At 44.5% G+C, this 14,213-nt stretch overlaps 1 protein-coding gene across 1 annotated transcript in view; it reads left to right on the top strand.

Annotated features, from left to right (window-relative positions):
- SPOCK1 (SPARC (osteonectin), cwcv and kazal like domains proteoglycan 1) overlaps nt 1-14,213 on the top strand; it is a 520,870-nt gene that overhangs the window by 352,804 nt on the left and 153,853 nt on the right. Inside the window, exon 4 of the mRNA XM_005557859.4 lies at nt 7,753-7,867. Coding sequence (XP_005557916.1) covers nt 7,753-7,867 — 115 coding nt within the window. The remainder of the gene's footprint in view (nt 1-7,752; nt 7,868-14,213) is intronic.

Here is a 14,213-nt window from a genome sequence, read left to right as displayed (position 1 = left end):
TTGAGAAGGGAGGCTTGGCTGCCCAGGCTAATAAAATTTTGTGGTCGTTGGTTTTATGACTCACATTTCCACAGCTGCTCTGGCAGACCCCTCTTAATGCCTTCTTTTCTAATGATCAGGACGTGTAAATTACCATGTTGGGCTTATCAGTGGTTGCTCATAATGTCTTGCTTTGCATGTGAGCAGAGGGGCCAAGCTCTTCCCAGCCACTCTCAGTAGTGGGTAGTGCTTAACTCCTTCATCTCAGAGACAAATGCCAAGATCTCCCAGGGCTGGGCACCTGCTCTGAACCCTGGCCACGGTCACGGCTTGTCATTGTCTCCTTGCTGCACACAGGATTTGAGATAGAGGGCAATCAGGAGAAACTGAGGGCCCTGGTCTGGGAGTAGGGCGGAGGCTGTGGCTGTGGCTATGGGGAGAGGAAGGGTAGGGAAGGGAAAGGCACTTCCTTTGGAAGAAGGCAGGTCTGGTTCTGAGTAGTGGCTTTGCCGTCAAGGCTTTATGGTGCTGGGAAGTTACTTTACCGTTTCAAACTGGTTTTCTCATCTTCAACTTGCCTTTTCACTTAATTTATCATAAATATCTACCTATGTTACCAAATATGGATCTGCTAGTTTCTGTAAAATAGCTGCATGACGTTTAAAATATGTATTATGTAATTAACTAAACCATTTCCCTACAGTTGGCGTTCTGGATTGAATGTTTTTGTCCCCCTCAAATTCCCATGTTGAAGCTCCAATTCCTAGGGTGTCTGTATCTGGAGAGGGGGCCTCTAAGAAAGTAATTAAGGTTAAAAGAGGTCCAAAGGGTGGAGCCCTGAGCTGATAGGATAAGTGTCCTTATGAGAAGAGACACAGAGAGAGCTGACTCTCTCTCTCCAAGTGCTTGCATCGAGGAAAAACCATGTAAGCATGTAGCAAAAAGCTGGCTGTCTGCAAGCCAGGAAGAGAGCCCTCCTAGAACCTCACCTTACCGGCACCCTGATCTCAGACTTCCAGTCACCAGCACTGTGGGAAAATAAATTTCTGTTGTTTAAGCCCCCAGTCTGTGGTACTTTTGTTATGGCTGCCCGAGCAGACTAACACAGATGGACATTCAAATGGTTATAATTTCCCCTTATTATAGATTATTAAGATGAACACTTTTGCCTAATATGTTCACTTGCTGGATCATAGGATGTTTCTTTTTTCCCTTTTTGCTTGTTATAATTTTTATATGTACCAAAATGGTGAGAGGATACCATAAACTTCTATACACCCATCTACCTGTTTAACAATTGTTATCATTTAAGGGCACAAGCAAAATATTGGCCCCCCAAAAAGGCTGTTATCAGTTTATAACCCACCCCCGACCACACACACACACACACACACACACACACACACACACAGTGTAACAGCGAAGATGCTTTTAGCTTTGACACAGAAAGAAGTCCCCAGGCCTTCAGTTTAAAGGGGAAAGAAAAGGTGTCTTCCCAGGAGGGCTATCTTTGGTCGGACTCATCTTTTTATCCTCTGCCTATTTGTCTCTGCCTGTCCCGTGTCACTCCCCACAGATTCCCCAATCCTTAAATGCAGGAGTCCGATCTTGGTGTCACTCTGCTCTCTGCCCTATCCAGGCACATGACCAATAGGCCCTTTATTTGTCCTGGGAGAACTTGGCCAGCCCCTTGAATACAAAAGGAAAGAATGGTGAGGAGGTTTTCCAAGCTGCCATTCTTCCCTGGTTACAGCAAAGACTGTATGGGCAGAATCTTCTGTTTTATATTCTGAGAGACTCTGTCGTCAGCTGGTGAACAAGCCTCTCTGGAGACGCGGGAGGCAAGATGCATGCACGGGTTACCATGGGGACAGACAAGCTGCCATAAATGTTCCTGCTCTTAGCTTGAGCTTGACGAGGTTTTCACAGTTTGGAGTAATTTCTTTGTCAGTCGTCCATTAAGTCACTCCTAATGAATCACTGGGAGTGTCTGCTCTTCACATGAACCTTGGGTTAGCATGACTCAGGCAGAGAGCAGTCTTAAAAGCAACAGCGAGACAACAGGCCATCTTTAACTGGTGGACTTTTTGCAAATCGAGGGGCCTCTGACCTGAGGAAGATTCTGGAAGTCACCAGAGTGGGCCAGGAATTCATGCTGCTGTTTTAGATTAATCGTTTGCTTACTGGTCTCAGCCGGTAGGCTTGTGCCTCCCAGAATCCTGTGTGGCTTGATGTTCCTGGGGAGAGGGAGGAAGGAGGTTTCTGGCAGGAGAAAAGGGATTCTAAGAGGACCACTGGGCCCTCCAGCCCTGACATCCTCTGTCATTTGGAGGACAAGAATATATGTAGTGTGTCTTTTCTTACTAAGTGCCACTTTCTACATAAAATGCATATTTAGGGTTCCCTCTTCCTGCCCCTCTCCCCCGACTTTAGTCTGGTCACAGGTTCTTGCATGCTGGGTTGAAGGCATGGTGGAACTCAAAGGCCCTGGCTCCCCAGCATGGTCCCTGTGGCTCCAAGGCCCTTCAGGACCAGGCTCAGCCGCCTCTCCAGCCTTTTTACTCACTGGCCTGCTCCAACCTCTGCCAGCCCGAGGAAACACTTGGATTCCTTAAGCCTGCCACAAACTTTCTTACCCCTGGAAAGACAGCTTCCTGTTGTCTGGAGTCTTCTTCCTCATCCTATTTTCTGGTTTGAACCTACTTTTCCATAGATGTCAGTCTGTTCAGGAATTCTCACATGACCCCCTGAAAGGCTGAATTAGGTACCTCACCTGTCCCCCATAGAACTCTCCTCTCAACAGTGCTCAACAGTGAACCCCTGGCGAGCTGGAAGGACATCTTTTTGCTCACCTCTTTGTATTCACCTTTAGCCTGCAGAAAGATGCTTCACACTGAATGATACTCTGTAAATGTTAATTGAATAAACACAAATGTGTGTGATTTCCCCCAGGTGAGGAACCCTTTGGGCCAACCCACAAAATGGAACCTTCTTCTCATCTCAGCATCTCTGAGATGGTATCAAGCTCTGCTGTGCTAGGTGTCATGACCCTTTGCCAATTAGCCTACAGGATATGCTCAAGGAGAGCGCAAAGGCTTGATTCAGGATTTTAAAATCAATGTAGCTAATTAAAAAAATAACTTGTTGAACTGAAAAACAACTTCAGAAACAATTAAGATAATTAAAATATCACCACCTTAATTGAGACCAAGTAGCGAGCTTAAAAATAAAGTTAATAAAAAAAAAGTTACATGAAACTAGTAATTAACTGGCTTTTGAATTCAGTGCTTTACAGCTTAACAAATCTCTTTAAATTAATTCATTCTTGGTTTGTTCCTTGAGAAAAGTTTCTGTAAAAAGTCATTCTGGAAAAAATAATTGGATATGTGCTGGGTGCCAGTTGACTCTTGAATACTTCTGCATATAGGTGGGAAAGATAAAATTAACCTTTGGTGGTCACCTGCTCTGTGCTAGGGAAGCTGTCCTGTTTGGGTCCACAGGAGTCCTGCAGGTTTGGCGATAGAAGAGGTAGAGAGGACACAGGGCTTTGTCATCCTCTGGGGATGTCTGCATCCTGTCACTCCTCGTATGCAGAGAGAGATTGAAACTTAGAGCAAGGTCCCCAAGAAATCAGTAGCACCATGACAAGGAAACTTTGAACCCTGCTCGGGGCTGTCACGCTCAGCTGTCTCTCCTACCTTCTCACCTGCAGTTTCCCCTACTTATTAAAAGGCCTCTCAAATGCCACTTATTATTCGGATCTCTTATCCTTCTCTTTACAAAGTGCTGCCACAGTCCTCTCCAGTACCGGTGCTGGGTGCCTTTCAGGAGCATCCGTCACCCTGAGCGTTGAGGCTGCTAGAAAAAACGTACTTGGGAGGCCTGCGTTTAAATGGAAATGACACTCCTCATCCCCTTTCAATCCCAGTGTTGCTGTTTTTCAAAAACAAAATGCGGCAAGGTGATGAAACAAACGCTGACAGCTTGATTTGTTACTGTTTTGTTGCTCTGTGAAGTTCATTTACTCTAAATAATTTGCATACAGGTTTGAAGTATTCAGACTCTAGTAATTGATTTTTAGCAGACTTGATTTCTGTATGCAAATTGTTAAGTATGTGTAGGGAGTTTAATAACGAACAGTTTTTATTTATTAGTATTTTGGATTGGAGGTTTTTGGTTTTTAAAGAAATGTTAGCTTCCAGAAGTGGAGGGTGGTCTACAGGAGTTAGCCTAAGGTAGGGTGACAGATGGCAAGACTATAGGAACAAAATTGACCAGACCATGGTTCCTTTGACTCAGTTGGGGGATGGCTGCATTCACAGGCGGTAGGCTGAGGGCTCAGGTGTCCAGAGCTGGGCACCCCACCCTCTGGGGGAAGATCAGGGCTGGTGACCTCATCCTGTGGGGCGTACTGAGAGGGAATCATGGACCATTCTCTGCAGCACCAGCTCACCTGGCTGCCCCCTCCTTTTACCCAGTAAGTCTCATTCTGCCCCAAAAGCCTCTCAAGAATATGGTGCACCTGGGCCCTTGGTGTGAGGTAAGCCCCCCAATCAGCTTTTTAAAGAAGATAGTAGGAGATTCTCATGCTTCGAGCATACCTTGGTGAAGAATTTGGGTTCTGGAGTCACAGCCCAGGTTTGTTCTGCATCTCTCATTAGCAATTTATTTTTAAGACCTGCACATTAATAGCAGCTACCTCCTTTGATAGCTATGAAAATTAAATGTGGTAATCCAATCAGAGGGCTTAGTTCACTGCCTGTATGTCAAAAGCACTCGGTGAGTGTTAACTATGGTTCTTTGTTACTATGAAAACTCATTATTTACTCTGGGAACAAAAGACAAACACAAACAACTTAATAAACACATATGAGGTGCTTAGCATGTTCCAGGTCTGTGCTAAGTACTTACAGATATTAACTCATTAAATGTTCATGACAACCACCATGCAATAGCAGGTTCTGTTTTTATCCCCATTTTCACAGAAGAGGAAAGTGAGGTATAGCAAGGTTAACAAGCAGCAGAGGCAGGGTTCAGTCACAGAAGCTACACCGCCCTGGAGTCTGTGCTGTTCCCGGCTCTGCTCAGCTGATTCCTGATCCTTGTGATTGCACTGTCGGTTGAGACCACCCGGGGGGCAGTGTGGCATGTTAACAAAGTTGGCTGCAGGGGCAAAAATAAGCTCAAATTCTGCCACAAAACTTGTCATGTAGTACTGCAGATTTTGACACCCATCACCCTAGGCCAGCCTGTTTTTCTCCATCTCTGACATCCACTCAAGTGAAAATCTCAAGTTCTCTGCTGCAGCACTTGGCATGTATTGGGGGAAATACCTCATCTGGTAACTATGACTGAGGCTGCCAGTGGTCTAGTCCCCAAGTTTCTTGAGATCTATAAATGTCTTCATCCTGTGGTGTGTGGAAGTGTGAGAATGGGCAATGAAGGACTGACATGTCCTGCTAAGCTGTTCAAGCCCCAGGAATGCCATTGGGTGTTGTGTGTTCAGGACCCTTGAGAAATTTTCATCATTACTGGTCATCTGGTAGTCATTCTTAATTGTTGACTCAATTTTGGATGATTCTTGGAGAACGAGTCAAAGTTGGCTGAGCTGTAGTCCCAGGTTGGGCGTGGGGTGGGCTGAGACCACACCAGCCTCCTGGCTTCTCATGCAGACATCCCCAGGAACCAAAAGAGTTCCACTTAGGACCAGGAAGCTCTTGCTGCAAGTTTCTGGAAGGCCCAGCCTTGGAAGACTCTGAAGGTAGACACAGGGCCCTGCCACCTGCCTTGCAGAGGTTGCCTTCAGCTTAAGAGCTCTGAGTGAATGAACACTTTGTCCCTGGGGCTCAAATCAGCCTCTTTTATCTCACAGCCTGTTTCTCTCTGCTAAGATCCAAGTATCAGAGCCACATCCCTTGGGGAGTAGACTCTACCAGGTGACTCCCCTAGGACTGGGCCTTGGGTCTTGTTACTTTCCAGATGGGCCTGAGAATGCAGCCTGGCTTCTGTTTACAGCTGCTGAAGCTGCAGCAGTGGAGGGAGCCAGCTAAGCTGTTCAAGTAGCAGAAATACCTTTGGAAGTTGTGTGTTCAGGACTCTTGAGAAATTCTCAGCAGGCATCTGAAGAAAGTAGCGTGCAGATTCTGGGCCTGGGCAGGAAGAGAGGAACGGTGACGTCCTCTACATGCTGAGGAGTCAGGATGGCTAAGAGTCCATGATTGAGGGCTCTGTGACATTTCTTTATGTTTGTTTTGGTTTGGTTTTTTGACCATGTCATTTCTTGTAGAAGTTTTGCTGTACCTGCTCAGGATACCAATTTGTTTAACCAAATGTTTGCATGGGGAGGACATGGGGAGACATCACCTTCCCTGACTGTGGAGAGCAGTTATGAAAGATTTACTACTTAATAGGCTTTAGGCCCCAGAGCTGGAAGATGGCACAATTGCTTTTGTTTTGTAGAGAATTCCCCGAGGCCTCTTCTGTGCCAATGATGAGCATGTGCACCTCAGCATGCAGAGTGCTGATTAGCCGAGGGCCTGCTGCTCAGCCTATTCCAGGAAATGTTGCAATATATGAACTGCTGTCTTTGGAGACCCTTTCTGGAGTTACTTGTTTGAATCAACTCCCCCCACCCCCTCCCGTCTCATTACTGCCTCCCCACAAACCACACTTAATAGTCAGATTGAGTATCTTATGATTGCCCGAACATGCCTCCCTGCACTCGCTGTGCCGGTTCACTCTGCCTGGATTGCTTTTTCTATCTTTGCTTTTCAAAATCCTGCCCATACTTCAAGATCCAATTCACATATTAATGCTTCACCAATCCTTGCCCTAGAAATTGATCTCCATTTTTCTCTTGAGCTCTGTTATCATTTTATATGCCCGTCATGGTCCTTATCTAATTCTGCCTTGCACAATAAATATTTATGTGTAAGCTTTCCCCTCCCTGGTACATTGTAACTTTGCACAGCACAAACTGTCTCATACATCGTGAAGTTCTTCAAAAACTTAAAATAGGTTGTTTATGCACATAGTTAGTGTTTATTGAATGGAAGCAAAAAACTCTGTCCTCAAGGACTTTTTATAGGAAATGAGTAAACTTAGGCATGAATGAAGTCATAAAAAGCAACACCAGATTCATAACCAAAGAGGTAAAAGTAGCTCTTGTTTCTTGGATCACATAAGATTTGAAAGGATTTTTTAAAAGTAATTCCTGCCTGAGCTGAAGATGCTGAAACACCCAAAGCACAAAGGAATTGCTCCCCTGATGTTGAGGAAGAATGTGTGATATACACAGAATTTCCCCAGGCTTGGGCTTTCATTCTGTTCCCCTCCAGCCTCAGAGAACAGCACCGAGGGCAAACACATGGTTGGTTTATTTTCTACCTGTTTATTTAAGTAGAAATGGAAATTAAGGCCGGGTGCAGTGGCTCAGGTCTGTACTTCCAGCACTTTGGGAGGTCGAGGCAGGTGGATCACCTGAAGTCAGGAGTTTGAGACCAGCCTGGCCAACATGGTGAAACTCCATCTCTATTAAAAATACAAAAATTAGCCGGGTGTGGTGGTGAGCGCCTGTAGTCCCAGCTACTTTGGGAGGCTGAGGCAGGAAAATCGCTTGAACCCGGGAAGGGGAGGTTGCAGTGAGCTGAGATCACACCACTGTCCACCAGCCTGGGCGACACAGCAAGACTCCATCTCAACCAAAAAAAAAAAAAGAAAAATTAAATGTCCCTGGAGGTCCTAACCCCGCCCTCCTTCTTGTTTTTGCCTCAGCCCTGGACCCATCCAAGGACCCCTGCCTGAAGGTGAAATGCAGCCCTCACAAAGTGTGTGTGACCCAGGACTACCAGACCGCCCTGTGTGTCAGTCGTAAGCACCTGCTCCCCAGGTAAGGCAGGAAGGCTGGGGGCTGGGGGCTGGGAGGCATTCTGCAGCTGGCAGATCTAAGGGTTTCTAGTCTTTGATGTGGGGATATGGGGAGGGGAGAGCATAGTATTAAGGTCGCCATTTGTATGGTGTTTGGTGCCTGTACTCCAACTATGATAGGAATCTCAGTTCTCAAACACAGGTTTACAAAGAATGTCCATCTTTATTTCCTTTAAATCGGCTTCATTTTGACTCTGAGTCTGGATCTGCACAGATGAGGGGAAAATTCCTTCTTGGTCATTATTGGGACCTTTCTCCTCCCAGAGTGATGCCACGACCCAGGAAACTTACAACTAAGAAAACAGGGGCCAAGTGTTTAGTCTCCTGGTTGCACTGACAGCCTCACTGTGATGATTCTTCGAGGTCCCTTGAGGCTCAAGAACTCTCTGCTTCCATGTCTCCATCGGATGTAGCATCTTTGCCAGCCTTGGTTTTTGGGTCCTGCTTTCTCAAGACCACCACACCACCATTCCTTCTGGGAACATGCTATTTCCTCAGGGTACAGCCCCTGATATCCTCTTTTCCCCAGCCCAGGGGGAAGTGTCCCCCGTCTTCTTCAGGGTCCTTAAAGTCATTGCTCTTTCCCCTAACTCCAGTCCCAGCATCATCTATTCAGTGGGTTCAGGCTTTCACAAATGATGGATGCAGCCTTTCAATTCAGACTGCTCTTTCCTTTGGTCCTGTAAAAATACCTGAAGCATGAAAGCAAACAAATATACACATGGAAACGGGCTTTCTTTAAGAAGGGAGTCGGATGGGGCAGGGATGAGAGGAAGGCAATTTCAGTGCATATTCTGCATTTCTCCCTGTACTGCCTGTACAATTGAGAGGTGTCACAATGGGGCTTTTACCCGTGTCCATTTCCCAAGGGGGTAATATGCTTTGCCGCTCACTTGCACTGCACCTTAGGCAAATAAAGCAACCTTTCTGAATATAGATAAAGATTCCCACTTAAATCTGCTCCCCACCGAGAACTTTTGCTCTATATCTCCAGCTTGAGCTGGGACCATGCAGAATGGGTCCTATCCCCTCCCTCTGTTCCTGAAGTCCAAGCAATGCTGGTCCCCTTGGCTGTTCCTCTTGGGGTATGTTTTAATTTCCCCCAATCTTGTAAATGGTTCCCTCTGGATGTGCCTGGGGAGCTCCTGCCCTCTGAAATCATGGTCTGGCAGAGAAATGGTGCTCCTGACATAAGGTGAGCATCTAGAACAGCCCCCACCCCACACCCTTCTGGCCTCTCTAAGCCTGGCACCTGCAGCAATAGACCTTGCCTCCAGGGCCATCTTGCTCTGGGTCACTGTCAAGGTTATTTTTAAAAAAATCAGACTTTGTCTCTACAAGAGCAAGATGCAAGGTATCATAATGTGCTTTTCTCTGTCCCCAGACTGAACTGTTTTCCTGGTGGTAAAGCTAGATTGCATCTCTGAAAGACTTCAGCCTGTGCCAGCATTGTGCTCAGCACTGTTTCCTTGAGTTCTTTCAGCCATTTTGTAAATTTGGTATTTATGTTGTCTCTGCTTTCCAAAGAGAGGACTGAAGCTAGTGAGGCATTAGTAATTTGTTTGCAAGCAGCAGCATGATTCAAACCCAGGATTGTCTGCCTCCAAAGTTCATGGTTTTCACTACTACAATATGTTGATGTCTTCATTTTACCTGTTATTGTCTGCTCATCCATTCAATGACATTCAACGAAAAGGTATTGAGGCTTTAGGCACTAAGGCTCCAGAGGTAAACAAGAGACTCTATTCCTACCCCCAAGGAAAGTCAAGTTCATTGGGGAGTTGTATGTAAAAAAATATTTTTGGGGGGATTTATTATTTGAAGTTCCTTTTAAGGTATATATTATCTGAGAAAACTAGCGTAGAATCTGCTGCTGCATGCAATGTCTTTCTTCTCGGATGGAGGGAAGATGTGGCCATATTAATTAAAAATACCCGAATACCCTTTGGGATGGTGCTCTAGGTTGTTTAGCCATGTGTGTTGTGTGTGTGTGTGTGTGTGTGTGTGTGTGTGTAAGTGTCAGATGGGGAGTCCATTGCATGTTTCCTCCTATAATGCAGAATATAGCCCTTTCTGGAAGTGTTAGACAAGACATTTTTAGTTTTAAACTCAAATCGGTTTGAGACCTACTCAGCAACCTCATTGATATTCATGCATATCCAGGTGTAAATGGTGTTTTTCTGGGCATGCCATGATTCTGTGTTGGAAGCACCAACACTGTTGTGCTTGTGTTGAAAATTGTAATCCTCATCTTTCACATCTTCTGGTGACCACAAAATTACAGTGGCTAAGAGCATGGATTTGGGAAGGAGACCCATCTGGGCTCAATTCCCAGGTTGGCTATTTCCTTTTCCAAGTGGCCTTGGCAAGTTACTTCATCTTTCTGAATTTGTGCTTTTATCTGTTAAATAGGTTTAATGGCAGTGCTTCTACCATTCCTCTTTTTCATTTGCTGGAACACATCCTCTAGTAATTCTTACAGGGAGGGTTTATGGGTGATAAATTTTATGAATCCTTGCAGAGTATTGTGTGTGTGTGTTTGAGTGTTCAATAAAATGATGGTGTGTAAAGTACATAGTCTAGTGTCAAATAATGACAGCTGTTCGTACAATTACTGAAACAATTATGGTAATAGTTATTATTGTCTACTTCATTTCGGAAGGTCAGCCAGAAATCTCCAGAGTTGCAAGTTACTGACTACAAAGTAACTCACTACAGGTGCCTTGGTCCCTACCCAGTTTGATTGTGCCTGCCTCTGCAGTTTCTGCAAGAGGAAGCCTTTGCGGTTTAGTGTGAAGATGACAGCATCATTTCTGCTGCCCCCTTTACAGTTCACAGCAGGTGTAGACTAAGAAGATGATGGGATTTCTGATAATTGGACCCATCGATTCATAGGAAAAAGCCCAAAGAGGAGGTGCTGGCTGAAATGGCATGCCCACTCCTTTATCAAGGTCTGGGAGGCAGCCTGGCTCAGGAAGCCCCTGAGTGTGTTTGCTGTGGTTGTATGTCCAGCCTTTCTTCTCTTCCTCTTAGAGGCTGAATTACTCAGCCCACGATATCAGTTGAGTGCATACCTCTTCGAAGGGTCTTGGACACCTTCCCAGAAGAAACATCTGTCCTTCCACATTATACTCCAGGGGTCCCCTCTGACCAGGGAAACCATGTTGACAACTCTATTTATTCATCAATCAGGGAAGTAATCTTTCTCTCTGTGAAACATCTGTAGGCAATCTCACCAGCCAAGCTGGCCTCTGCAGCAGCTCAAGAGGCAAATCTCACCTGCCAGACAGTCAGGAGTGCACACAGAGAGGCAGCCAGGCCAGCCGTTAGCTGATTATGAGGCTCCAGACTTAGGCTATCTTTGCAAGCAGATCAAGACAGAAGGACAGTGAGCACATCAGTGAGAGAATTTCATTAGCTTTCCTTGCCTGCGGAGATTGAGTGAGCAGAGGAGCTGTTTGACACACACATCTGTGACTGCAGTGTGTCAGGGCCGGCAGGCAAGCAATTTCAGTGGGGGGCCAAGCAAGGCAGCCAGCCCTCCCCTGCTGGAATTCTTCTCCTTGATTAGGGTGGCATTTGTATTTGGTTTCAGGTAAACTCACATTCTCTTTGGAGAATTCTCTTTGGAAATTCTTTGTTTCACACCTTCCCGCTGTTAAGCAATATTGAGTGGGGTTGCGGGGGACAGATTTTTATAGTATGTTCATCTTTCAAGTTCTCTAAAGGGGCCGGTTATGCACAAAAGAGCAATGTGAAGACCGCTGGGAGTCAGGAAGCCTTCTCGTAGGTTACTTTAAAATAATTTTGAATTAGTTTGGTGTGATGATAGTTGATGCTTGTTATAGAAAATATTAAAAGTAGAGAAAGAAAAAGAAACAAGAAATAGGCAATGGTCACACTATCTAAAAATTAATTAAAATATTGCAGAATATTTTCTTCCATTCTTCCATTATGAGTTTTTTCTATTGGTGTGTTTTTGTCAAAATGGATCAAGTGGTTCCTATATTGTATATAAAAATTTCTATTATGCCCTCTTTAGTTAATTTTTTAAGTGAGTATTTTGGTAATACTACAAATTATTGGCAGATATAATTTTTTTTGAGACAGTGTCATCTGGGTGAAGGGTGGTGGTATGATCATACCAAGCTCACTGTCACCTTGAACTCCTGGGCTCAAGCAATATAGATATATATTTTAATCATTATATAACATACTATACAAAAAATAACTTGAAATGAGTCATAGACCTAAATATAAGAGCTTAGGCTTTTTTAGAAGTCTTGGAAGAGGCTTAGAAGAAAACGTAAGAGTTATGACCTTGAGTTTGACTAAGATTTCTTAAGTAGGACACAAAAAGCCTGAATGGTAATGCAAAAAGAAAAGCAACAAATTAGACTTCATCACTGGTCTTTTAAAGATACTTTTACAAAAATGAAAAAGACAAGTCACTCTGAGAGAAAATATTTGCAAAACATGTACAACAAAAGATTTGATTCTAAAATATAATGAAAGCATACGTGCATTTAAAGACTCCCTCCTGTGTGTTCATATCAGCTTTATGTGTGATAGATAAAAACTGTGAAACAACCTTAATGTCAACAAGAGGTGAGAGAGTAGACAGATTGTGGTCTATCTCATAATGGATTACTATTCAGCAGTAAATAGAAATAGGCTATTGATACATCCAACATAATGGATGAATCTGGTAACAATTAGGCAGAGTGAAAGAAGACAAACCTCCCACACGAAGGGGGAGATACTGTACAATTTTCATTTACATGAAATTTTAGAGAACACAGACCAGTCTGTGATGACAGAAAACAGGTTATTTGTCCTCAGAGCAGTGATCATTGAGTGCCTAAGCATTCTGTAAGGCTCGATCATAAAGTAGACCCTTTGGAAGACATTTAAGTCACACTCTGGTCTTAGATGCCCAGGATCCCATTGGTAAATGGGGTTGTTTGCGGAAGAAGGGTTTTTATTGTACTATTCTTCCTGACTTAGGTTTTAGAAACATTCTCATAGGCATTCTTAAGAAAAATGTTCTCTTAGGGGACAGGGGGATAAACAGAAAGTCCTCAGGCCTGCAGAGGGTTCTGCCCTCAGGGATTTTCTGCTAGTCTGCATGGCTGGTTCTGATTTATTGTCCTGTGGGGTGGGAGATTGTGAGGCAGAGGGTGGAGGTTTCCCTACAGAGCGCTGAACATTGATTTTACCTCTCTGTTGCCATTGATTTTCATTTGGAGAATGGAAAATTGAAGCATTTGTTTTAAGCCTTCCAGACAAGCCACATTCTCAAATTCTGCAAGTGTATTGTGAATGGGAGGGAGGGATGTCAGGATGGAACTTACAATATCTAAGTATACCCTTCAAGCCTTTGGGGAGCAGTGGGAACTAATCTGTTTTTAAATAAGGAGCAGACATGGCCCGACTTCCCAATGGGCTGGGCCTCTCTAATGTAATGGCCCTTTATCTCCGCTTCTTAACTATCTGGAATAACAACTAATTCTCCACACCAGCAAAGAATTCAGATCCAGTCGAGGCTCTCGATACAGTAGACCGATCTGAGAGCTTTCTGTCTTTTATGTGAACTTGAAAAAAGGAATCAAAGTGTTCGAGGTCAGAGAGAAGTACATCACAGAATGTGCCTCAAATACCAAACTCTCAGAGGAGATTTGAAAGGATGACGGTTATTTCATCTCAGTTTTGTTTTACAACAAAGCACTGCCTCCTGCTACAGGGGCTTTGAACTGGTTGATTATACATACACATAGCTGTCGAGGTTTGGAAGACACGTGGCCTTGCAGGAAGTGGGTAATTCCTGGGTGTCTGGATGGCTTTCTGGCACTTCACAAGTCAAGGCATTGCCAGTGACCAAAGAGTGATTGTGTCCATATTCATTACTATGATTTTATATTTAGGTAGCTTATGCCCCTTCTCCAAGTGGCTCATGCATTGCTTGGGGGTCCTCCTTTAAGCTCAGAGGATCTTCATTCACTGTGTTCTGGGTCTGGATAGGGTGCCAATGAGAGCTTGGTGCTATATCCCTACACTGATTGTGGAATTAATGCAAGGAGTTTTGGGTTTCCCTCTTCCAAATCAGTCATCTTTGTAAACAGAAACATCATCACTGTGATCTGTTGTTTTGCAAATAAATACCACTGGACAGTAAAGAAGATGAGATGGAAAGTGGCTGGCTCAAGGATGCTACTTACTGACCACCTGTCTTGTGTTAGGCACCCTTTGCAGGAGGAATCTTACCGACTTCTCACAACAGTCTGCTAGGTCGGTATTATAATACCCAT

Source organism: Macaca fascicularis, chromosome 6 (assembly GCF_037993035.2).
Source record: "Macaca fascicularis isolate 582-1 chromosome 6, T2T-MFA8v1.1".
NCBI classification, from domain to species: Eukaryota; Metazoa; Chordata; class Mammalia; order Primates; family Cercopithecidae; genus Macaca; species Macaca fascicularis.
Note: the sequence above shows the minus strand (reverse complement) of the source record. Positions and strands in the feature narration are given on the sequence as shown.